This window comes from Anser cygnoides, chromosome 10 (genome assembly GCF_040182565.1).
Source record: "Anser cygnoides isolate HZ-2024a breed goose chromosome 10, Taihu_goose_T2T_genome, whole genome shotgun sequence".
In the NCBI taxonomy this organism is placed as follows: domain Eukaryota; kingdom Metazoa; phylum Chordata; class Aves; order Anseriformes; family Anatidae; genus Anser; species Anser cygnoides.
The window spans coordinates 19,086,814-19,112,986 of record NC_089882.1 but is presented as its reverse complement, the minus strand read 5'-3'; the positions used below and the strand labels follow the sequence as shown (position 1 = coordinate 19,112,986).

The window sequence follows — 26,173 nt, the reverse complement described above, 5'->3', positions numbered from 1 at the left end:
GCTGCATGGGAGCTCACCTCCAAACAAGTAATGGGTGCATTCTGCATTTTGAAAATGGGAACTCTTACCTAGTTTCTCTAATCTATTTTCTGTTGTGATTCCCAAAGGTCTCAGTATGGGCGGATGAAGATAAAGCATGACTCAGTACTTAGCTATGCTGTACTTGAGATCTCTTGTAAACGAGGAACTTAAGAGTTGAGTTCAGCAGATACAAGTAGTCATAATTTTTAGGGTTTGCAACCTGGAACTAAAGAGACTCCTCGATTCTAAGACCCTCGATACCAGACAAACAAGGGCACATAGCTCATCTCTTTGATATTCCTTATTGAGAAGGAAAGCCTGAAAAACTTTTGGCATCAGAGAAGCATAATTCCACAGGGAATGAAGCTGAAAAAAATCATTGTGTTGTTAGGCCAGCGTTGTTTTTGTGCTATAACTACTATGCACTTTGTTGCCTTTTATACATCTTTGTTCTCAGGGTGCATCGTGGTCTTTATCCCCATAATAATTACAGTACTAGATACTCTAAAAACTTAAATTGGCAAATTCCATGTGTTTTATGTCATTTGGCATTCTGCACAACCCCCCTTCAGTTTGTCATAAATTCCTACAACAGAGCAAGTTCACATCTGGTAGCAATTTCAGTATGCCAGATGAGGTGTAATCCTATAAAACCTAACTCATTTTCTCCAGCGCCTTTCAAAGATGAGCTCTCCTGCTCCTTTTCCATCAGACATACCACTTGCCCTCTGAGCTCTGCAGAATGACTTAGACTGGCAGTCTTTTCACACTTCATATAAAGTGTGGGTTTTGGAACACGGGTTAGTATCAAGTACATAAGACAGTACAAGCAAGTAGAGTGTTAAAGTCCTCAACATAAGCTGAGTCTTCTTTTTTTCCCTTTTTTTTTTTTTGCAACAGCATGTCCCTGCAGGATACAGTAATTAAGTGTTTGTTCTCAGTATTTTGATGCATACGGAGCTCCTCTTATTCTTTGAGTAAATTGTCATCTTACATACCGCCTAATATCTGAAAGATGCACACATAGCTACTATTTGGGATTTTCTTTTACATAACTTTTGCTAAAACTATTTAAAAGCATGTGTTTTGGGTAATTCAAGATACTCATATTGAAGACTGTAAAATATTAAATGCAGTAACAAAACAATGGGATGACTGCTCAGTGATCCATCTTAGCACACTGCAGTAATTGTAAATAGCTCAAATTCCCGGTAAAGTGGCTGTTTAACAGCAGTCAATCATTTTATATCTTCTGGAGTTTTCTGCTGTCCCATTAGATTTTGAGAAGTGGTTATTTTAGTATCTCATTGCCTTTATTACTTTATGCTTTCAAAGCACTGTATTGAGCTTGCCAATCCTGTTTCTCAAAAGGAATATCAAGAGTATCATACAGTAAGGTTTAACTAAATCACAGAGGTTTGGTTTGTGAATTTTTTGTGAAACGGCGATGTATTATAATGTGTTATTAAACCAAATTAACAGAACTTAGTTTAAAATGTTATTTCACACTTTCCTACGTCTTGCACTAGGACTTCTCAGACCTGTTTGCTCCTGCATGATCCTGTTTTTTATTGTGAGGTTACCAAATTAAATGTCTGTTGATATCATATGAATGATACTTTAAAAAAATACAAACATCAGAATTTTTAACAATTACTATTGTTACTTCTAACTATTAAATACATAAGTTAATAATGGCAGTACATTAAAGTCCCTTGCAATGGGACATTACTAGCTAGAAGCCTCCTTGTCTACTGTGATTTTTGTGACCTAATTTATACCCTTTTGAATCTGTTTATTCACAGGCGAAATATCCTGACATTGTAGCCCTTCCAGAAGGACAACTGGGAGATTACATAATTCTAAGGAATCCTAAACTTTCAGGGTAAGGCAATACGTAAATGGGATTTTGTTTGTATTGTTTTTAAGAAAAAGGGACAAATTTTACTTACGACTGTGGGTTGATTTTTGTAGATAAAGGATCGCAAAATGCACAGTGATAATCTCTAATAGTTCTCCTTGAAAATTAAGTTATTTTTTGCTTTGTAGAACTTCTTAAACACAGAGATTAGGTGATGCCTGTTACATTTTAGGGTTATAATGACACACTGAAAACAATGAGAGAGAAAAAAAGAAGTAGTACATGTACAGGCTGTTTCCACGTTGTCTTCTTAGATAAGTCAAATCGTATTGCTACCTTGTGTGCCCACTGTTACGTTTTAAGAAAAAAATACTACTAATAATAAATAAGAATAATAATATCTTGGTTTTGGAAGCTCATATTACAATGAAGAATTGAAATTCAAAATTCAGGAACGCGGGACGCAACCTTCCTCTCCTGCACCAGAAAACACATCAGGTTCAACTGCATTTGCTCCATCTTGGTTTTCTTTCTGAATTACATTACCAGAGCAATGGGCAGAGGACAGATCCTGAGGCCGACAGCCCTCTTAATGTGGCCGAGTGGGCTGCTGGCAAATTGCTTGTGTCAGATAAAGCAGCAGTTTCTGCCCCTTGGCCTGAACAAAAGAGCTCACCCCTGCTAGCGCGAAGGCCTGCGTGCAGCCTGTCACACCCAGTGCTTACAGCTCTTACTTTTTTCTGTGGGAGGAGGTACAATGATCACAAATCACTGAAGCAAAGTATAGTTTTGGTCTTCTTTCCGTTAAAGAAAGTAAAGAAAATCACTTACCATTTTGCTGAAAGCAGTTGCAGTTATATTCTTCCATTGTTTTGTAAGGAAATCAGTTAGATAGAGGTGACCATTTCAATGTCATTTATTATTATTACTCTGCTAGGTTTATTTGGGCTCCCTGCTTGACATGTTCTGTCAGGTTTGGATTTTTAAATAATTTTAAAGGAAAAAATCTTTGAAGTTTCATGTAGCAAATGCAGTAATGCAGATGGGTTGTTTTAAAGCAGCAAAGGTACCAGGTACCACTAATGTTTTAGACTGATCTCTGTGTACTCCACTAGAAAAACTCTTATCCTGCCAACTGTCTAACTGTTCACTTTTATTACAGTATAGTGATCTTGTCCCACTGCCAAAACTGGAAATAAGGCAGAACACCAGGAACACTCTTGGAATAATGGGAGGGTCTAGGGATACAGGGATCTAGGCCTTGGCTGTATTTATCTCTGTATTATTCTAAAAGGGCCATAAACTCTGTAGGGGTGGATCTTATTGCAAGCCCAGAATATCACTCTGTTTATGCAAACATTTCTTCTGAAATGATTTTGTTTTCATGCTCTATCTAGCACAGTATTAGACTACAGGTTGCAGAGAAATCTTCTCTTTCTTGCATACCATACTCTTTTTACCACTGCTCTGTAAACTTAAAATTTGTAAGAGACAAAACCAAGAACTAGGGGAAAAAATCCTCTTGAAGTTTAAAAGTTGGATGTACCAGGAAATGAAGTAATAACCTTCCCTTGTCAACAAATTACCAATTTTCCTTGGTTCAAAAATCTAAGTTTTTCTGATTCCTAAATACAAAGATCTGTATGTTGCGTTACCGGACATGAATTTTGTTTAAGAGCACAATGAGCGTGAACCTCCTGAATCCCATACTTTTTTCTGCTTTTAAGAAACTAAGACAGTTGCCCAGTTAACAACTAAGTTTTCTCTGGATATGATACAGGTTTGAATTGATGATTGTCTGGAAGATACATATAGATGAAGAAGGGAGAACTACACCTGTCCTGGACCTTCTGACTAAAGTACCAGAGCAAGGTACCATCATTCTCTGCAGAGACAAACCATTTCTGAACTTTTAAGGAGAATGCCTATCCCTTTCTTTGCCCAGCATCCATTTAGATAAAATATAAATATATCTTGCAGAGCCCAGCCAGACCAACAAATCCAAACTAGCAAACAGATGAGCTTCACCTCCTGCATATTTACTTTAAAGGGGCTTGCAAAAAAAGTGTCTTCTTTTAGACAGCAGATAACCTGTCTTACCCTAAAATGCAAGCCTAACAGCTACTTTCAGTAACAGCATACCTGTTTGAAAATAATGTTCACTTTTACATTATTCTTGTAGTCTTGGAGCAGAAAATGGGACCTATTGAAAATGCACCTACCTGCTTCCGAAGCATGCTGCTGTTGTTTGGAATTGAGACAACTATCGAGAATCTGATCAAAGTGACTGGCTTGGAAAAATGAATTCCAGCATTACTTATAAGAGGTAGCAATTTCAAAAGTAGTTTTAATTAAGATATTGTGTTATGCAGTCTATAGTTTTATTGAATATAAACATTAAGTTATTTTCCATTTAGAAACCATACTCATAAAACATGCTATCTGTACAATTATGGCACGTTATATATAAATTGTCATGACATGAAAATAAATACAGCCATTTAAATACAAAAATGCCAAATAAAATAGTTACATGTACAGAGTGATTTCATTATAAATTTATCTTTCTGAATCATTAATGTACCAGAGTGGTTTATCTTTTTAACATTTTCTAGATAGCTGGAAAGTGTTAAAAGATCATGCACTGTCAAAATCAAGTCCATAAAAAGTGGAAATTTCATTCACAGCTCTGTAAAAGTACAGTGATTTTAAAATGACTAGAGAACAGTAAGAGACTCCTAGAACAAAGAGTTAAATAGCTTTCTTATTAAATTAGGCTGGAGGCAGGCAAATAATTTGAAGATTTTCAATAAATATTATGCTAAAAAAATGTAATTGTATGAAGTAACTTTTTTCCATAGCATAAGTTTTGGGTAGAAACAGCATTGAACTAAACAAGAAAGGACCATTATTACTGTCATAACAAGAAGTTCAGTACTGCTTGCTGTGAACACTAGTTAATTTTTTGTTTGTTTGTTTTACTTATGGGAAAAATTCTAGTAGATAACACACTATGAAAGCACCACATTTCATACCTTTGTCCCTGAAGAAGCAAAACAGAATAGACAGACATCTTGTAATCTTCCTTCACTTCCATCAGAGGTACCATTAGCTGATTTGTGAACTGTCAGTGTTTTTCAAGAGTTACTGCCAAATGACATTGTCCAAACCAAATCTATACAATCTGAAATCACGTACTTCTTACATAGAGAGTAACAGTTGTTCCTAGAATCAAGGATCAAAGATAAGAACTATGTGGAATCTTGAGTAATTTTAAGAGACTTCCTTTTCAAGCCCATAGCTGCTATAATCATGCAAAAGCAGTGCTACTGCCTGGTCTGTATGTTACTTATGACAAAAGTACACAGCAGTCATGAAATAGGTGTAGAAAACAAGAATTAAACCTACTAATTTCAAAGCCATACTATGTTTATAATACCATAATTTTAATAAGCCGCTATGTGATCATTGAAATAGTCTCCTACTGTTCTGGAAGGTTAGGAAAAACTGACAGAACAGATTGGTTTATGTTAGAATCTACAGTGGAACAATGCCAGAGATTGAACAGCAGCTCTGTAAAATATATCATTAGATATAAGGCAGACTAATTTCAAGTTTGGAATGCAGCAGAAAGGCAAAATTCATTGCTGCTTTACCCACTGACATATTACTGGTTTAGCTAGTTTTGTGCAACCTTTACTTTATTTCATCTTTATCTCTTTCTTGCATGAAAATGAAACTGTTTATCAGCAAACACACTTCTGTTTGCATACGAAATGTGTTTAAAGTTACAGCATAAAAAAAAAGCTGCAGATAATCTTTCCCCAACTTCTCTAACAATTGGAGGGTTTCTGATATTAAAAAATGGACCTCTTTTCTCCTGGTTTTCTTTCAAAAGAATGGGTTATTACCATTGTTAACTACAAGCTTATTACACTGTTGTAGTATCACATTTAAGTAAGCGCAGCCCATGACCCTATTCCAGAAAGGCATACTATCACCTGGAAGTGGACTATAAGCCTGCTAATATAATTCACTTCCCACTACAAAGCCCTACTGCTGTATGATTGGTGTTATTCTGTATTTCATATTTCTTCCTTGATTTGAGCCAATCTACAGCATTTTACAGTTTTGCTTTTTAAATTTCAGGTAAAATAGAACAATTCAAACATCACATTGAGATCCTAATATAAATACATTTTTTAAAATGTTAACCTACATTATTTTGAAAAAATATTACCAGTGATACTGTATACAGGTAACAGTAGCCATGTACAGATAACAACATAGCAGTTCACTGTAGCTTGAATAGCATCTCTCTGCACATTTTAGGGAGTGTAATCCCCAAGCATGTGGGAAAAGTGGCTATAGATTTTATCACACTACCCACAGTTCTGAGTGTATCCTCAGTTTCCAACTCAGGATCTTCTTTGCGGATGGCTTACTGCAACATCTCACGGGCTTTCAGCTGTACATATCAATGTTTACAAAGTAAAGTCATCGTTAAGTTGCTGAAGTAGTGATACAAACTTAGTTCCAGTACTCATCATGAGGCAGTGACCCCCCCCAGCTTCTGATACTGTCACCTTTTTTTCTGTCACTTAAAAAGAACAAGCCTAAAAGCAGATGGTCACGCTACACAATAGGTGGGATGTCAGTGAAATAATTCCACACAAATGCAAAAAGCAATTGACACGTTCTGAAAGACCTAAAGTGATCTGGAAAATTCAGAATATATTATTCCTATCGCTCAATTTCTATTAGGTAAGAGCGAGCTGTGGTTTCACCTTAAATAGCAGCACATAACATATAGAAAATAAAAGACCAATATGTCAGACAAGTTAAGCTCAGCTATCACATAAAATTCAAAAATGCTTACCTTTAACCCTTTTCACTTAGTTTCAGAAGCTTTAGGTAGATACAAAGTGATCACAAAACTTCTGGAGGCAGTCTGGTTGTTCGTAACCTCATGCATTATTACTTAAGTGTTCTGCAATAACATGGTAGTTCCATAGATCAGTAACACTTGAACAACCACTTCAGTTGTATTTTCAGTGGACTTAATGCTAAAGTTTAATATTAGGTTTTGTCAGAGCATTTCTTCTTCCTAGTAGGTATGAGCACAAACGCCAAGGCAATTCTCTTGTTAGTAATTAGGTTTTCTATGTTAGTGCAACACCTCAGGAAACCTGTAATTCTGTGCTCTTTCAATTCTAAGGAAGTGGACTTTTAGTATTATTTTGATCTGTCCTCTAGTTTCAAGGTATGGCACGTTATCTGTTCTTTCATATTAAATACATTCATTTAGGTTACATAGCAAATGCATGTTTTAGTGCTATTCCATGTCTTTGAAAAGGCATACCAATTAGAAACCATTTCTTAAAGCAAAAAACATTCACAGCTGAAAAATGCACCGAACACAATAGAAAAAAAATCACCATAATTGTATTCCATTAATCTCTCACTTTGCAGTGTGTTCAAATGAAAATAACCTTAAGGAAACAGTTACACTTTGTGGAGAACTAATGTGCAGTCTTCGTTCTCCTTGAAGAGACTGGACATAACTGGGTCATCTTTGGCCTGTACATTCTTCAAATAATAGTTTACTATCTTGCCATCGAGTTTGTACTGATGAGGAATGCTTTCATACGGTTTAAGATCAAGGTCCAGGACAGAAACAGAGAAAGTGAATCTTGATTTGGATGCTAGTACCACAGGTCTTTGCTCAGAGCTGGAAAACAAAACCATATTGCACATCTGAGTCACCGAAATTAGGATTTTTCATTCACATGTCCCAAGTCCCCTTACCAATGTGACTCTCGTATTTATTTTACAACTTTCATGAAAGCCTAAGAAAATAAATTTCAATGTAGCACTTAGGAAACTACAGCTCTAGCTTAAACAGTTTTAAAGTAAATTTGCTGGTTCTTCTTCCAGTCATTTTCCTTTCAGCTTCCGTAGAGTTTAAGTCAAAATGTTACTCACAATTAGTCTGTCTCTGTATTTAGTGAATACACTAAATATCACTATTTCTAGGTGAGATTATATACAAATCAAGAGCCTTATTAACTAGCAGAAGCAGAAGAAATTACAAGCAAGACTTATTGCTGACAAGTCAGAACAGGTAACACTTCGGCAAAGCCTCTTGCCTTACAGTAGATGTCACCTCCTAATTATTGCCTTGTTTCTACTGATATGCTTAATATAGACTTTGTTTTCTAATTAAACAGTTAAAAGCAACTCATCTAGAAAAAATCTCTCAGATGAGGACAGCAAGGCAGAAAAATTCTACCTAGTTAAATACCATGTATATCTACCATGAACAATCAACTCAAACTTCACGATGGGAGTAAATATAAAAGCTTGACCCTTTTATCAACTTAAAACTCTTCAAAAACAGACGTCTAACCCTGTCTTAAATCAGAACCCTACCTTACCAATATGCCCACAGCCAAATATTTGGACACACACATACACAGGAAAAGAACTTTTCAACAGTTACATGAATTTACTGAACTGTGTAAATGAATCTTCAGATTCATAATGACTATGAGTCATTCAAAAGCAGATAACTCTTACCATTCGTCTTGTAGACAAGGTGAAAGGGAAATCATGATGGAGCAGTCTTTAGCAGTCATCGCTATTCTGTACTGTTGCACCTACACAACATAGAAATGACAAGAATTTTCCATTATTATTTGTATTTACCTTTATATAAAGCATATACTGTTCTTTATGTTCTTGCAAAAGGCACTGGTACACTTAGTATATTACTATGTTGGTAGTTAAAAGAGCTGGAAATTATAGCAGATGTTTAGCAAGAACAAGTGCTTTTACAGCATCCTGTGTAAGAACCGTGTTTATTTCTACAGAAATGTCTTTTCCTGAAGGCCAGAGAAGCATCTGGTCATGTAAATGCCTTCTCAGCCTACCCAGGAAATAACCAGCTTTTTTTTTTTTTTTTTTTCATGAACAGGTGCTAAATATGTTTGGTTTTAAGTGTTTCTGCTACATAACATACAGCTTGGCACCCTGTCAAAACTAAGCACTTTTACCTGTACAAAATTCTAACAAGACAGCGGTGATGCTAACAGGCTATCCATCAACTTCAGTTACACAAGTGTTTATTAAAAACTGTCAGACAAAAGTTTCAACAATATATACAGGAAAAGTACCTTTGTTAATGCAAATGCTATTGTCCCATCGTCTTCAGTTGAAAGATCTAGCAGCTTCTCATAAAACGCTTCATTGTAAGGCCCATCTATCTGTAATGTACTTCTAAATAAATTTTAAAAGAAGATTTACAGACAGCCAAGATGATTCACTGATTGCCAGTGAGATCTTTCTTCAGCAGCCCAGATATTCCGATTAGAACATACCAACACGAACACCAGTGAAGATGGCAACAGGTTAATTAACACCGTGACCAGTCCCTATTAAACTCATTTTGCTTAAGATCTGCTACTGTTTAGGTTTGGGTGTTTGTTTTTGGTTTGTTTGTTAGTTTGTTTTTAAGATGAATCACTCTTAATTCACTCTCACCTGTGTATCACAAAAACAGCATTTTTTAGTGAAAATTGTAAAGTTTCAAAGTTTGTAACTGTGGAAGTTCTCAGAAAGCCATACTGAAAATAGTGGGGCATAAACTTTCTTACGAGACCCTGCTCCCCACCCCCCGGTTCATACTGTGTGCAGGTACTTGATGTGCTAGCAATGGAATGGCTTACTCGGTCTCCTTCCTTCCTATGTTAAATACCTGGACTCCTGAAAATATGAACCCATAAAAATGGAGTTTTAGAGCATACAAACACCACATAGACAGAAGACTACATTTTCAAGTGACTTGCTTCACATACAAGCATCCAGGTAAGCCACACTGCAAATGATTTAAGCAGAACTTAAGGCGAACGCATTGCCTGCCAGAAGATAACCCTTCAAATTGCAACAAAGGAACCCAAAACACTCGAAGGGGCACAAAGCTGCACCATCTTGTAAGTGAAGCCAGAGTGCCCTCTTGTGAGCACTGGCAGAATTACAGGCAAGTTGCCCCCTCAAGAATGCAAAAAAGTGTCAAAGTTCAGGCTTTTTATAGTGATTATTTCAACCAATAAGCTTTATTTTAGAACAAATGTAGCAGCTTGCACTATTCAATATTTGTTCACCAGGCATGATATATAGCAAGATAAAGATTCTTGTGTCTCAAGTATGATTTGATCACTTGTGATCTGGCATTTTAAGCTATTCTTACTCTTAACAAGGTCAGGCTGAACAAGAGCAGATATTAATTAGTCCATTATCCCTTCAAATGTTCTGTTACATCCTGCAAGTTCAGTTTGGATTGTTGCTGAATATCAAATTAAGGGTTTTAAAGGGCAGGTAGTAGGCAGACCAATACAACTTGAGAATGACTGTAAAAATGCTATTATTACTGCATCTAATGCCATTATCGTCTTCCATGTTATCTGGCATTTCAAATTAGAGATTCAGAACGTGCAATACCATTAAGGACGGTGACATACAACATACCAAAAGATAACAAACAGTTGCATCTGCATAGATTCAGTCTTGTCTGCAAAGCTATTTAATCAGAACTGAAGACACCAAATCTTACCTCTCTTCAGGAAACTCCTCTAAGTACTGTTCAACTCTAGTGTACAAAGGATAGAGTCCTTCAATATCCAGCATGTCAAGCATCTGAGCCTGAAGGGTTTTATAAAGGAGACAATCCTTCGGTAAGCCAGAGCTTTCCAATTTATGTTTACCTAGAAGAAAATATATTTTCAAAAAAGGCAAGCATGATGTCTTTGTTTTGCTTCATTTTGCTATCACACGTACTTGTTTACAAAGCAAATCCAAATATGCTTCAGACCAGTCAAAGAAAAAAAGCCAGAACTCTTCCATTTCCAAACACTAACATAACAGGTGCCTGTACTTAATTGCACATTTAAATAGCACATATTTGGCTGTAAAATGCCACACTTGGTATACAACTCTACAAATTATTCAAATGAAAACAAACACTTCCATTGCAATCTACTTGTTCACATCTACAAGAAATTTTTTGCGAGTTTTAAGCCACCACAAATTTGGTTTCAACAGTACAAACTGCTGGCAGAGAGTAATCTGGCAAATCAGAGTCTCTCTCGTATAAATTGAATCGTATTTGATATTTGTGTAAGATAGCTCTTTCTCCACACAGTACAGTAAAAAGCAACCAGCAGTAAAACAGATCTTCCTTAAAGCAGATCAAGAAGCACGCTATTTGTATAATTGGAGTAACTAGCAGCATCTTGAACAATTCAAACTTTACAAGGAAGTATCATGATTTACAGTCTTCCAGCAGCTCTCATTTCCCATTTTCCCCTCCAGTATTCATACCTTCTCTTTACCAGGAGTGGTATAGTAGAAGAAAAGAAAGTGAGCTACACCCTAGCTGGCTAGTCTGACAGAAGGAGCAAGGAAAGGCAAGAAACAGGTGCTATGTAACAAACCAACAAAAGCAGCCAGACTTCATCACATACAACATAAAAGTTCCCCAGTCATTTAAAATAATCTATTACTGTTATCAGCTCAAATGGGTATTTTCTTTAATTTATCTCCGCTACCTTCTGAATTCATTTTTATCCCGGTCAGCAGGTACAGTGCTAAAAGTTCTCACTGCAAGGTCACATTAAAAACAATTACTTAGCCGCTATGCAGCTCAGAACTTCTTTTTTTTTAAAAGAAGAAATCACTAAATTCCCACTATTTCAGTTCTCACACCAGTATTAAAGACCAAACGAGAGGCAAACATCCAAATCATTATGTGATAACAGTTATTGACACTGTTCAAGTAATTATTTCTTACCATTTCTTACTAGCTCCTTATTAAAAGCACTTGCTTCACAGTAGCTTCTTCCTTGTGAAACGGGAACTGTCTTCATATCACCTGCCCTGCAGGCATCAGTACTACTTAGTAGCGTCATAGTTATAACATGGATTAGTTCTTTAACAATTGTCCTTGTACAGTGTGGTCCACTGACCAATCCATTTGAAGGGAAAAAGAAAGGTTTTAAGTGACGAGCAAGTTCGTTCCAGTCAGATACACATTCCTGATCATCTTTACAGCCATAAATTAGTTCCCCGTTCTACAAATGAAAAAGAGAGATTGAGACACTTCATGAAATGCAGTTACTCATACTTAGTTAATCAAAGTATCAGATTTAATGTTTTTGAATAACACATGAAAGAGTTAGTATAACAGTATACATACAAATACACCCATTCCCAATCTCTTACAAATTTGCCCTCTTTAAGTTTACTCAGATACCCCAGGTAACAACCTTTGAATTAGGACCAGAAATAAAACAAGCCATTTAAGTCACATGCTACTTACTCAACTTAATAAACTGTAAGTAATCAGAACAACAGAAGTGAAATGATACTTAGCTAGTTTTCCTATTTCTTCTTTTTGAATAATGTCAATAGTGAAAAAGTGCAATGTTAAACAACCTTCTTTTAAAAGCCAAATAGGAAAAGGAAAGCTATAATAAAAAGGGACAGAAAAATCATGATATTTACCTGCAGTCTAATAGTAAAATAGGACAGTTCATACAACTTTAAGTAATTCAAGTAGTTGGTTTAATACTTGAATAAATTGAAAATAATTTTATTTCTTAGAATTAATCTGAAAATCCACATAATCCATCACTTACTGCTTTATATTTTCCCTACATTACTTCCACATAAAAAGGTGACTCTCTACTTCTTCAGTGAGGCATGCTGTGCATTTGACTTGCATGATTGTTGTAATTTCCAAAAATACTTGTAGCAACATGCGAAGTTCTCTACCTTCCTGGTCCTGAGGCATACCAAGTTTTAAAATGGTCATCTTTGAAAGTCTTTTTCTATTAGTTGTTCCTTGGTGATTCATTCCAACTAATTAGTTCTGGGAAACTCTTATTTACCTGTCCTAACTTGAAATCTAACTAAGGATTTTTCCATTTGTCCATTCTCTTCTACTTCATGGTCCGTTGGTGCCAATTAAGCAGTATCTTGACTGTTCAGGTGCTGAAGTCAAGTTGCTTAACAAAGGCAAAAAAAAAAAAAGGCAAGACAGACGGATTTGATTGCTTACCTTAAATATTTTCAAGTTGTTCTGTGCCTCCTGTAATAAGCTCTTCAAAGCAAAGTGCATTCTTTGTTTATTTCTAGGCGGGGGGAAAAAAAGCAAATAAACATCCAAGAATGTTTTATCACCACCATTAGATATTTACACCTATGCCTGGAGGACTCTAAGTCAGAACAGGGCACCTGAAGTGAACACGCCCATTAAGCATTGTTACTCACGCTAAAGTCACTGCAAAGACAAGTAACTATTGGAAATTAGAATTTTAAATCTGGGTAAATTAAAACACTTCTGAGGTTTCATGTTATGTAGCAGAAGGTACTGTTGCATTAATTAAGGAACTCTGATTCCTGAAATAGGTGTTAAGAGGCATATAGCACCAGAAATACTCACTGTGAAAGTCAGACAAGCAGGCATTAATCATTTTTAATGCTACTGGGAAACTTAAAGTAATCTGAGAAAGAAATCTACAATGGATTTATTTTTTTTTTGGCAAAAGCACAATCAAGTCACACAACTCCTTACCCTGAGAAGAGATCCAATGGGCAATATTTACTTGGTCGCTTCCATTTTCCATTTGCTACCTGTTGAAAAGCAAAACTACTCTTGTTAATCACTTTCTGTAATAACTGTTCTCAGTTATTTTAAGGCAGGTGTGTGGCACTAATATCCTCTCTTCAGAAGTCCCATGACATTTACACCCCTTGGACATACAGCTCATGACTACTAAGTGTCTTCATTGTCATATTTACCTCAAATCACTCAAACTGCATTCACAAATGGAAAGCAGGAAAAAAGGTCACATTAAATTCCAATAAGGCACAGTTATATGATTTCAGACACATAATGGACATTGCTCAAATACATTCCACATGTTACATGTTGCTTTGGGTACATACATACATACATAGGGTATGGGATGCCACTATGCATTCACTGAGCTCTATTTGAGAGGAGATTTGACATAGGAATTTACCTAATCAACAGCTTCAATAGTCCCCAAAGACTAATATTGTATTTGTTTGCTTCCAACTTCCCACAGAACTTTTTCCATCTCTCACTAAACAGATTCACGCCCAGCAACTCAAATGCACATCCACCTCCCATTGTTAGTCATATCAGAGGTTTAAGCAACGATATGCAAGTTTCAACATGAAATAAGATTAGAACTGTGAATAAAACACAGTGCTGTCAAAAGAAAGCAGGATGAAGACCAAAAAAAAATTACCTTTAGATGCTGATGCATACAGTAACGACACACCTTGTGCTTTATCTCCTGTGAAACATGGCTGGAAAAAGGAATGAAGCCACACTTCGGCTAAAACAAACAAACAAAAATGATTACAAATAGAAATGCATTTCTTTATACAAAGGGCACACAATATGCAAATCTTCCAAGCATTTACACAGAAAAAAATTATAAAGCAACACCTAATACTTAAACGTTTTATATATGTCACTGTATATTATTCCCAATTTTAGAGTACTCATAGAAGAAATAAGGACATGCAAAATTGCTGTGGCCTACAAAAGAAGCCTACTGATATCTGGGAATTTACCACGTTTCAAAAGATCAGGAATTTGGGGAGGGAGTGGGTATGATATTTTATCCTATGGGTCACAGCAAAAGCAGGGAGCTATGCCATATTCCACTGCTGCATTTCTTCAAATCTGGTCTGGTCAGTACACGCTTAAAAACTGTAAACGAACAAAAAGACAAAAAAAAAAAAAAACAGAAGGATTTTCTCCTATTCAATACCTTAATCTCTATGCAGAGGATTGGCCGATGTTCCACAAAGCGATAGGTCTGCAGCCTGGTAAGATTAGGAAGGCACATTGCATAACCACTAAGTGTGTCCATATCTTTATCACAGCGAGACTCTAGAGAGAAAAAAAAAACACCACCAAGAAAATTAAGTGTGTGGATGTTTATTTTACACTGTAGTTATGTTGTTCAGCAGTTGGGGGAAGAAAGAAACGAAACAAAACACACACACACAAAAAAAAACAACACAAAGGCAGGACACAGTTTAGCAGGATTTAGCCAATTATGCACTTGCATAGATCTGGCCTTCCCATTAGCAACACCCATTTTCTCTTTCCTCCGAAGTGTCATAAAGAGTGCTTCAAGAGCTGCTTTTTATGGCCCATTTCCAGCTCATCCTAAGAAACTTAGCAATGTGAGGCCTGAAACAGCAAAGGAGTGGCCAAGGTATTCAAAGACATGATCTCATGTTTGCTTACTAAAATTGCATGCAGTAGCTACCATCCCTGGGCTCGTGGAAATGGACAGGCATATCAACAGTGACAGGCAGAAGTTGAGGAGAAAGTGTAAAATCTAAACAGAATCCACAGGTGGCTTAGCTCAGTTCCTCAGTTTGCATGTAGTGCTTCTGCAAGGTTTCAAACATTTGTCCCAGGCTTGAAATCCACATGCAATGTACTAAAAAAAAAAAAAACTGATAGGAAGCAATTAACTGAAGAACCACCTCTCAAGGAGAACCAGTCTCCCTAACATTGCAGCGTTTACAACAAAATAATAAATAGGACAAAAGCAACATAACAGAAACAAAAGTTAGGTTCCTCCTCCTTAAAGGAGGATTCCTGACTCTATGATAGTTTATAGCAAGAATTTCTTCTATTCAGACCACTCAAAAATAGTATTTTTGAATACAGTCCAGATAAACAGTCTTGAGGAAAAAAAAAAAAAACAAAAAAAAACAAGCAAGCAAAAAGGTTTCAGACTAAGGTTACAAGGAATTACATAGATTAAAGCCTTGAAATAAACTCCCTCCACACACCTTCAGGGAAAGGTAACAGGACAGAGAAAGGTCTGTGAGATTTTAATTCAAATTTAATGAGAACATACAATCCTAGTTTTTCAAATATCTCTGTTGCTAAAAAGACAGAGAATACATGCGTTCAGTTAACAGCATCTGTTCCTAAAAAAAAAAAAGCCCATTCTGAAAAACATATCACAATAGAAAACAAAACAAAAAAAAAATCACAGAAAAGGAAGCCTCAGTAGGCACCAGCCTGCAAACACATGTAGTACTTCGCTAGGATGAGCAAGAGGAAACTTCTCTTTCTCAACAAAATGATCTTAAACAAAGTAACTTAATTCTATCATTAACTTCTACCAAAGTATCATTGGCTTTGTAACTTCTGTTTTTTACTTTAGCAACTTTTATTAGGCACAGTATTTACTTACCTTGCTGGTTTCTGGCGCTGTGAAACCGTTTCTCAGAGGTGACAACAAGTCAATACAGAATGTCCTGCCCTTTCCATAGGTAAATTAAGTTACTTTTTCCCAGGGATCAAAGGCTTCAAAGAACTGTCTACACTTACCAAAGGATTTAATATCACATCTTTCTTCAATGAACTCTCCTAAAACAGAAGTTTCTGAGCCTTCTAAAGAAGGCTTGAGAGAACAGTATTTTAATACTTATCTTCTACCTCCCTCACTGATCTTTCTAAAGGACTTCAAGAGCAAGGTAAAAAGCTTGTTCAGGAATTAACAAACACAGGCTTAAAGTGGATCCCTTTCTCCAATTTGATGAAACCACTATCAGATGCAATTTTAAAGCCTGGAACACACCCATTTTTCCACAACAAATTTTCAGCTTTTCATTGTTTTGGTACTGAAAGAAGTTCCCTCATGTTCTGAGTTATGATGCTTTTTTAACTTTATAATAAAGTTAAGCACAATGTTTTTATAGCTTAAGGAATGACCCTCCTTTAATGGGGCACTTACCTGGCCTCTCTGGCTGAATCTTTAAACAGAGCTGTCTTACGAAGTCTAAAGGCAGTTGAATAATTTCCTATTAAAAAAAAAAAAAGTAAATATATGTATTTCAACACAAAGATTAATACCCAGTTTGGGTGTCTTAAAATGGAATACCAAAGTTCAATGGACATTAACAGCAGTATACTAAACTATACAACCAGCAGCCGCTCCCTCAGGGAGCCTATATGAAGACCTATACCTGAGTTCACATACAACACTGTGAAAACAAAATGGAATTTTAACAAATGCGTGAAAAAAGATCATTTTTCAGGATGACTTTAACGTTCATGAAGAAACTTGCATCATTTCCCAAATGAAACAGTCCCACTTCTGGCCTGTGTCTCACTCCCCACGCCTCCAAGGCAGAATTGTGCCCATCAGGTTCCAACCCTAACTTCCCCACTCAGGTACCTGATGGTCAGTTAACTAGATCTCCACCTTGAAGTATACAGCAAGGAAAAGTTACCTCTGACTGCACACAAATCTAGACTGTTTGTGTGAACCAGATTCCTCCCCTTGTTTTGCAAAGATAGTCTCAAAATCTATCTTTCTTACCTCTCACCTTATACAGGGCCAAGAAATGACCACTTTTTTTCAGTAGTAGCTTGAAACCGCTCAAGCTACAGAGTATAATCCAATCACCTCATCAGCACAAAGCAGGATCTTTGTTCTTAACCAAATGCTTCTTCTGTGTGTAGCTTGCTCAAATCTGTAAACCCTATTAATTGCTTTCAGTGGCATTCAGTGTTCCTGAAAAGACTGCATAGTTTACAATGCATAAGCCATTTATTTTAAGAATAAAGCACTTACCCCATGGTGAACATAATTCTCCCCAAAGAACTGCTTCATGACATGTTTTCCAAAGTCTACGATGTTTTGCAGATGGTGTAGTATTTCCTCTGAAGTCTGGAAGAAAGAATCGTAGTAATTAAATTATGAAATAATGATAAACAACACTCAAGGATACATACGCGTACTAGTCATAGACTTAGCAAACCAATTAAGTCAGTACATGTTGAAATTAAACGGACACACACAACTTGCGCTACATTTGTTTCCCCACTGCTCTTTAAGAGGCTGGGATGGCCACAAAAACAGTCAGAGAAGATGATTATTCAACTTATGTTTCAGAGGAAAAAAGGACAGAGAAAATTAAAAAAAGTGGAAGGTGGGGAGATTACTCAAGATCTATTATTAGTCCTCAACAGTTCAAAGATCTGTAAGTAAAAGTAGAGACACAGCAAGCCTCTTCACCAACAGGTTGAGTTCAGGAGAGGCTGTGTGTCCTACAGAATACTTCACTTGGAGGTTCAGAAGAGAATGGCCCAAAAGACTGAGCTAAGTCCCAAACCTTTGCACAAACAAAGCTTGTTACCTGTCCCAAATGCTGCCCTAGACAATGAAAACTCTTAGTATAGCACCATCTTCCATTGATTTTACGCTGTGCGTCTATAAGGAAACACCAAAGTTCTTCCACAAGATAAAAATGCCAAGCTAGACAGAAACAAAGCTGCCTGAGTACCAGCAGCAGGATGGCCACATTGGCGCAGCCTCGCTTGGACAGACTTCTGCACCCCAGAGAGGCAGCAGAGGGCCCGTACAAGAGAAGCTTTACAGTATGATCACATCCCCGGTACTTTAGCATACTCTGGTTCTCTGCACACTATTCTATTGGTACTACAACCTCCAAGCTCCCTTCCTGTATCTTTTTCTGGAAAAACACTCCTTTGCCTACACTACAAAGCACTGAACCATACAGATGTGCTCCTGGGATTACGTTACAGTAGAAGAAGAGGAAGTGCAACACTGATGTCCCAGCTAGAAAATCACAGAGGGAAAAAAAAATATCAACAGGAGAAAAAAAATAAGTTTTGTACTCTGCACTACAGAGCAGAGTAAGAGAAAATAAAATGCTAGGAGGACTTCACTCAGGCAATGACAAAGACTGGAGGGAGAACCAGGGAAAAACAACATCCAGCACGAATTAAATGTGTAAGGAGGATAAAGCAGACCATCACTAATCAGGCAATTTTATTAACTTTATTGTATAATGCCATTACAATAGGTAGATTTTTTTTTCCACCAGGAAGGGTTACCTAACAAATTTACACCAATTGCATAACTCAGATTATTTTGTTACCATAATTCAGGCCTGCTGAGACTGTTTAATACCAAGTTTAATACTCTTCCCTTAGCGGAATTAATTTTCCAGACTGAAACAGCAATTCACAACACTGCAGTACACCGCAACACTTCACAGAATGAGAGGCTGCTACTGTATGTTGCTGCAGTACTCCAGCCCTTTACTTCAGTAGCACACAGTACTACATACTGTTACTTTATTATGGAGTGCGCTACAAAAAAAATAAAGATAAAAAATCCTTTGCAGCAAGTAGGAGAAGTCAAATTTTCTCCGAACACTTGCACAGCATTTCTATCATTCTATAAAGGCCAGGACAGCACTAATTCTTTAAAATGCCTGGCATACTGTACGTGGAGTTATTTCTCAGAACAGCTCTCCCTGAATCCCTTTAAGAGAGCCAAAATAAGCTTGGAGCCTCCTCAGAACAGGCAATCTTCCACTGCTTGAGTTTTACAACAAAACACACACTGATGGTGCCTGAGTAACTTTCTCAGCTGCAGTCATCTGGTCTAAAGAAGTGCCTTTAAGAGACAATAATTAATAGGCAACAAGTGAGCAGACCACCCACACGGGTACGAAAAAGCCTATTTTTAAAGCAGCATTGCTCAGCCTGCGTTCTGCAGGAAGGCCAGCACCCATCACGAGTGCTGCGCACACCTACATCCACGAGAGGTGGCTGCCAACAGCCTGAGCTCCTTCACTGCTCCCCACACAAGGCAGAGAGCAGCGCTGGGTACGTCCCTGTTCCTCTGCCCTCTGCACTCAGCCTGCTTTGACACCTGCTCACATCCCCTTAACAGTAAGTGTACTGGGAACGCTGCAAACAAGAAATAAAAACCAACTAACAAACTACTGGAGCACCACCTTTTAACATTAAAAAACACAAAGATGAAAAACTTTGAAGGACCCACCATTCCTGCCAGTTCATTTAGCCAAAAACGCCAAATCTCAGAGGTTCCACATAATAAAAAGGCAAACATCCACTCGTACAAAAGACTCATGTACACTAAAATTAGCAACATGCCATTGAAGCCATTCCATGAGTCCTGACACTTGGTATTCTACTCAAGAAATGTAATCCCCAGTTATATTATTTATTATCAGTACTTTTCATTCAAACACTTAATTATAACAATAAAATTATAATTTGTGATAATATCACCTTGTTTGACTACTAAATTATGTAAATTATGTAGTCATAAATGCACAGCAGTACTTGGACTTTTTTTATAAAACCTTTTCCAAAGGAGTTAAACAGCAGAGACTGAGATGCACATCTGAATTTCAGTATGCCCCTTACTAGGAGGTACTTTGCTTCAGCTGGTTCTTTCAGAGTTGTTTACACTGGATGAGCTACAATGTCACATGCAGAAATGTATCACCTTAGATCCTAACTGATCTGGCACTAGACAGGAATATAAGTTACACCTAAAAAACATTCTTCTGTATTGCTGTCACATTGCTCTGTCCAAGTTTGTCCCAAAACTCTGCTTCTGTAGGGCCGCACTCATTGCTACATCAGATACAACCCAGAGGAACACCTGCTGCGATGTATCTCTACGCTTGGTGGGATTCTGAGCAATTTTATTCATCTGATTATGCAGGAGAAAAAAACCTCAAGAATCTGTGCACTGTTCAAGAAGTAAAAGAACAGCATGCCCAAGCCATTTTCCCTTGTGTTTCACTATTCCAATCCAGAAACCTACATGCACACCAAAGAAGTTCACAGAAGTATCATCAACTTCAATTCTGAGATACCTAAATGTGAAGTTACTTCCTAGCTTCCATTGCAATTTCTTCCTGACATGTCAATTTTTAAAAAACAATTAGGATGCAAGAATATCTTCAGACTAAACAAATAAATAAATGCTGGTACCTCATGTGTTTCGTTCTTTAAATAAAGAGCCATAGACTGCTTTGTATTCAAGCCATTCCCCGCATCTCTCAAGTAATGTGCCATAAAGACTACTCACTAGGTTAGAGAAACGGCAGAATTTGAACCTCCTGCCTCTTTTGCTCTTTTATTTTTTCTGTGGGAGCACTGTGCTGACACTTCATTTTTACCCATCACCTTTGATTCTTGATGTTTTTTTATCCCTTTTAAAGCAAATCTAAGGTAACCCCCTTCAGTTCCTTTCTCAAGCAGAAAAATCTTGTGCCACAGTCCAAGAAAATGGAGGCTGTGTCCTGCTCTGCTCTTTCTGCAACAGATAGGGCATTGAAGTCGCCCAGTGACAATGGCCGTTCTTGCAGTATTTCCTGCAGCACCACTGCACTCCCACAGGTCGATAAGCAACATTAACACTGTCCCCATTGCCACAGACATCCTTACAAAAACCATACCTTCTACACATTCACTGCCGTCTTAAAATTTGACCCCCACAAAGGTCATGGTATCAGCAGTCACATAATCTTAGTTACGTAAGAAGACCTCAAATTTCCTTCTGTTGCCAAAACTCCTGAAACGCAAGCACATTTCGAAACGTCCCCTTTTTCTTACTCCTGTCGGTCGCAGTTCTTTTGCAGGTTTCCTATCTCTCCTCAGATGGGTTTTTTTTTTTTTTAAGCTTACCTGGGGGCTTTTATCACCAGTACATGTTGAATCTTACCTTATTCTGGTTTGGGGGAGACTTCAAAAACCGCAGCACCACACAGCGCTAAAGAAAGATGGGAAAGAATATTGATTTCATTAGTATTTAAGCGCATCAAAGTAAATTTCATCTGAACACCACAAATGTCTGATTCCCCAATCTAGCTCATCTAAGACACTGGGGAAAAAAAAAAAAAGAAAAAAAAGGCATTTTAAAGGGTTGATTCACTCAACTTGAAATCAAGTACATCAACTTCTGCTCCCAGATTTGCCACGACCTCCTCTATTGACCTTAACAAGGCAGCCACTCTATTTCCTGTCACCAACTGTAAAAGGGAGAACACTCCCTTAGCTTCTATCACTGAAAGTCTGCTGTGTCAATTTTGACTGCCTGTAAAAACACAGCATCAAACAAAAATACAGAAAAACACCCTATTGTTTTTGCCCAAAAGGTCTTTGGAAAAAAACTACTAAAATATATGGTTATAACACTTTGTAACACTGTGCTGATTTTAAGGAGATACCTTTTAGTTAGCAGCAATAGCTACACAGCTCTACTGATACTATTGATATTAGTACTGAGAATTATTACCACTGAAAATATCAGGGGAATCTTTTTCATGCTATTGCATTACTGATTCATTCAACTGATTCTTTACTTGCAAATCCTGTGTGCAGTTGTTGCCATAAGGTTTTTTGTCTGTTATCTTAAATGCTTTAAGGATTGAACATCAAAGATAGAACATGCTTATCTGCATGCAAATGAAGGGCCAAATCCAGAAGAGAACAGATTTCTTAGGAAGCTGGTGCTACTCTTCACACTTTGAGGATTGGATCAACTAAACCCTAATGTTCCCCAAATTTCATTCCCTATATATACCCCCATAAGCCCTTACAATGTTTAACACTATTTTCATCAATGCACTATTTACCACCAAAGTGTTAAGTTAATTGAATAGCAGTCCCATACAGACAAAAAGATGAGAAAAAAAACAAACAAACAAAAAAAAAACCAAGAAACCAGACAAACAAAAAACCAGGCTACAAAATCGAGAAAAAAAAATCAATGCATTAAAGTAGGAAAAAGTAACACATGACACATCAAGAGGCTACACATCTTTTGAAGAATTAAGACAAGCTAGAAAAAAATAGTGAATCCAAAGGAAAAACTCTGCAATTTTTTCTTTTATTAAAAAACAATCCTGCAGTCCTTTCTTTGTAAGTACTTTCAGCATTCAGTTAGCAACAACAGCCATCAGAATATCAAATATGACTGCCCTTATTCTTCAAATAAAGAATTTAAGCAAAATTCTTGCATGAAAACACAGCAGTTTGGTAACTGGTAACAAACATTCCCACCGGAGCCCATTACCATGCTGGAGTTACAGCCCAACGTGGCCAGTTGTTAGAGGCAGCTCAGTGTGAGTGGGAGCAGCAAGGGTACAGAAAGCTGCCTCTCACAGAGCACCTCGGGATTTTAACAATTGCTCCACGCTCTAGAAGGGCACTGCATCAAGGCCCAGCAACGTGAGACTTCAGCCTTAAACATCTGCTGAAAGGCAAATACTTCTTTGGCACCCTACCGTGAAACAATTGCTTGTCTTTTACATCATAACTAAAAGTTGATGCTTGCCAATAAAGAGAGAAGCTGTAAGAGGGGCTGCAAAAATGTGCTGAAAGAAGTCACTGGAGAAGACAAATGCGTGTGTGCATGCACACACAACTTTTGTCTTAACGTATCTTGGGAAAAAACGAGTTGCTGGTCTTGGTCCCCAGAAAGTCTAATGATCATCTGCAGTAATTTTTCTTCTCTAAAGCAGTTACTATAGCTATTATTTCAATTTTACTTAAAGAAATCCAAACACTGCTTGCAGTTAAGCCAAAATAACAAAATATGACTGGCATCAATCTAGGCACTTTGGATTAGGCAGTTGCACCATGAAGCCAGGATTAAAAAAAAAATTACATTTATTCCTTCACAGACCGGTATTTGATATTGGACTAAAATTTTTTGGAAATATCTTTTAAACTTCTTTCTCTTAAGACCAAGCTACTCTGCAGGCCTCCTGAGAGGGGGAGTTTTCACAAGTTAAACACAACTGGGACAACTCTATAATCCTGATACTTCATGCTTCAGGAAAAAATAAAAATTAAAATTAAATAAAAATAAACAGAACTAGTTTGCATCACTGAGGCACTTTTGACTTTCACTCTCGTTACATTATTAACAAAATCTGTTTAAGAGATAGTGCCTGTGCAAGAAACAGGAAAATTTGCAAAAAACAACATCAACAACAACAACGACATGTATTTATGTATTTTACTTCTACTCTACCACCTCAGCTCACACGGCTTTTGAGTAAGCTTCTGTACAAGAACATGAAGAATTGGCCTGTCCAAACATAAAGCCTGGGAAACACCACCTCAGCTTCTGCTTTTCCAAGTCACCAGGCTCACGTCATTTGTTATTACATTACTGTTATTCTAACCAGAACAAGTGACATCTTCTTCCGTAGAGGCAAAACATTTCTCTGATATCTGGTTCTGCAACTGCCCAGTATAACAGGAAAAGATTCTTATCTAGTTGGTCACCAACTGGTGTTCACATACGCGAGGTCTTCTGGTAGGAACCAAACCCCTTGAGGGAACAACTAAGTCCCAAGAGGACCCGCCCCTCCCGCCCCCTCCCTCCCTCCACAGCATCTCCTAAGTTGCGGTGCCTGGAACCTCACCGGTGCTTCCGTGAGCACTGCACGCAATTTTACAACAGAAAGTTATTAACCTCTCTGCTATCCTCTGCTGTCAACATACTTATGTGATGAAGGCATGTGCTGTACAAGCAGAACAATAAAACCCAGAAGAGCTTTAGAGTTGTTTGTATAAAAGTCGTGAGCTTCCAGTTGTGAACTACAGGGGGAAAACACTCTCAAAGACTGGTCACAAATCTTTCCTACAATTAACGCCAAATAACTCGTTGCAATCAATTAGACACACCGCCACCACCACCACCTACTACTGCTTAAGGAGATGAAGGGATGAAGCTGCTCCTCCGACTTTTACAAGACAATACCCGAAAATGTTGCAGAATTTCTTTATACAATAAAAACTGACTAATTTAGAGCATTTGGTGTCAGGCACAAACTGAAGCACGGGAGGTTCCAGCTGAATACGGGAGGGCACTTCTCTACTGGGAGGGTGACAGAGCACCGGGACAGGATGCCCAGAGAGACCGTGGAGTCTCTTTCTCTGGAGATCTTCAAAACCCGCCTGGATGCCATCCTGCGCAACGTGCTTGGGGTGACCCTGCTCGGCAGGGGGGTTGGACTAGATGATCTTTGGAGGTCCCTTCCAACCTCAGCCATTCTGTGATTCTTTTCCTCCACCCAAAAAGTTATCAAGAACTTACCCAAAATAGCTCTACAAATGTCAAACTTGCTACTACCACTATGGCTATTTAGTGCAACTTAGTCGTAGTAGATTTACGCCAGTGTACAGCCATTGCACCTACAAAAAGTGCATTCTGTCTAAATTTCAGTCAAAGGCAGAGGTGGGGGTTAAGTGAAGTTAAACAGGACTGCTATACAAGCCCTACTTGAAGTTACTGATCTGCAAATACTAATAAATGACATTTTCACTGGCACCAAAGATGAACTACGGACCTATTTTGCTGATATTTCTGCAGTAGAACATTTGAACTGCATGCAGTATATATGCTAGATAAATTATCCTGACATTTTCTATTCCAAATTCATGTTCCACAAGCCCTTTGATTCTAACTTTAGTTTGAGGGATTTAAACACAAAACAATGATTTTCTATGCAGAGAATCCACCACGGGAGGGAAGCAGATGGACAAAGAGGTGTCACTGTCACATCTCAGAGAAGACAGCTGCACAGAGGAGTGCTCCTTCCTCTGAGAACTAATAAAACCCAATAAAAACATGTCCTCCACACTGCCTAGGAACTCCAGTCAAAACTTATCTTTATGATACTCAACAGATGACATTTTAAAGGTCTCCTCATCCAGGGTACCGCTGTGGGACACGAGGGATGAACACAAACTAAACACTGGAAAATTCCATAGCTTCTGAAGGCAGTACATATGGTAATATTGGGTAAAAGTGCAGGTTTCCAACTCAGTTTTGTTCTGTATAAGAACGCGGATAAGATCACACAAAACAAAGTGAGGAAAGCTACATTTCCTGCCAGTATGGAGGAAGTTTAGCAATCGCTCACACAAAGCGCAAGGAAGCATTCAAAAATTGGAACAATGTTCTTCTATTTGGCATAGGAGCCCCCTAAGAACAATCTTCTGATCTCTTCACGTGAATAAAGATTTTCTGCCACAGCACTTGGCTTGACACCATTCAGTATTTTAAGCCACTATTTGGGAGCAAACACCACCCCAGGACTCGCTACGTGCAGCAAAGCTCACGCGCTGCATCAGACTCCGGGCACTCCATTACTCCGTTCTGTCCGGCTACGACCTGGACCACGTGACAGTCCCACAGGAACCCAGGTTTCACTGTACAGCGAAGCTTTCTATAACCTTGCAATGTGCGGGTGGTACCAATTCCAAAAGAACTGTATGAACTTGCACTAGCCATGAATGAGGAAGCGTTTGCCCTCCAGCTAAGCCACCTGATCGCAGTACCTGTAAGGACG

The 26,173-nt window shown here is 37.8% G+C and overlaps 2 protein-coding genes across 5 annotated transcripts in view; one reads left to right on the top strand and one right to left on the bottom strand.

Moving 5' to 3' along the window:
* Positions 1 to 4,560, top strand: part of CENPP (centromere protein P) — a 137,847-nt gene extending 133,287 nt beyond the window's left edge. For both annotated transcript variants that reach the window (XM_048054987.2, XM_048054986.2), the window contains exons 7-9: positions 1,827 to 1,906; positions 3,663 to 3,754; positions 4,065 to 4,560. In XM_048054987.2, the coding sequence (XP_047910944.2) occupies positions 1,827 to 1,906; positions 3,663 to 3,754; positions 4,065 to 4,186 (294 nt within the window). In that variant the 3' untranslated portion in view covers positions 4,187 to 4,560. The remainder of the gene's footprint in view (positions 1 to 1,826; positions 1,907 to 3,662; positions 3,755 to 4,064) is intronic.
* Positions 4,561 to 7,132: 2,572 nt separating this feature from the next.
* IPPK (inositol-pentakisphosphate 2-kinase) overlaps positions 7,133 to 26,173 on the bottom strand; it is a 30,801-nt gene continuing 11,760 nt past the window's right edge. For all 3 annotated transcript variants that reach the window (XM_067003060.1, XM_067003059.1, XM_048054984.2), the window contains 12 exons: positions 21,529 to 21,576; positions 17,587 to 17,682; positions 16,744 to 16,810; positions 14,749 to 14,870; positions 14,218 to 14,307; positions 13,515 to 13,573; positions 12,999 to 13,071; positions 11,730 to 12,009; positions 10,494 to 10,644; positions 9,058 to 9,160; positions 8,462 to 8,541; positions 7,133 to 7,613 (listed from right to left, as the gene is read on the bottom strand). In XM_067003060.1, coding sequence (XP_066859161.1) covers positions 7,388 to 7,613; positions 8,462 to 8,541; positions 9,058 to 9,160; positions 10,494 to 10,644; positions 11,730 to 12,009; positions 12,999 to 13,071; positions 13,515 to 13,573; positions 14,218 to 14,307; positions 14,749 to 14,870; positions 16,744 to 16,810; positions 17,587 to 17,625 — 1,290 coding nt within the window. In that variant the 5' untranslated portion in view covers positions 17,626 to 17,682; positions 21,529 to 21,576 and the 3' untranslated portion in view covers positions 7,133 to 7,387. The remainder of the gene's footprint in view (positions 7,614 to 8,461; positions 8,542 to 9,057; positions 9,161 to 10,493; positions 10,645 to 11,729; positions 12,010 to 12,998; positions 13,072 to 13,514; positions 13,574 to 14,217; positions 14,308 to 14,748; positions 14,871 to 16,743; positions 16,811 to 17,586; positions 17,683 to 21,528; positions 21,577 to 26,173) is intronic.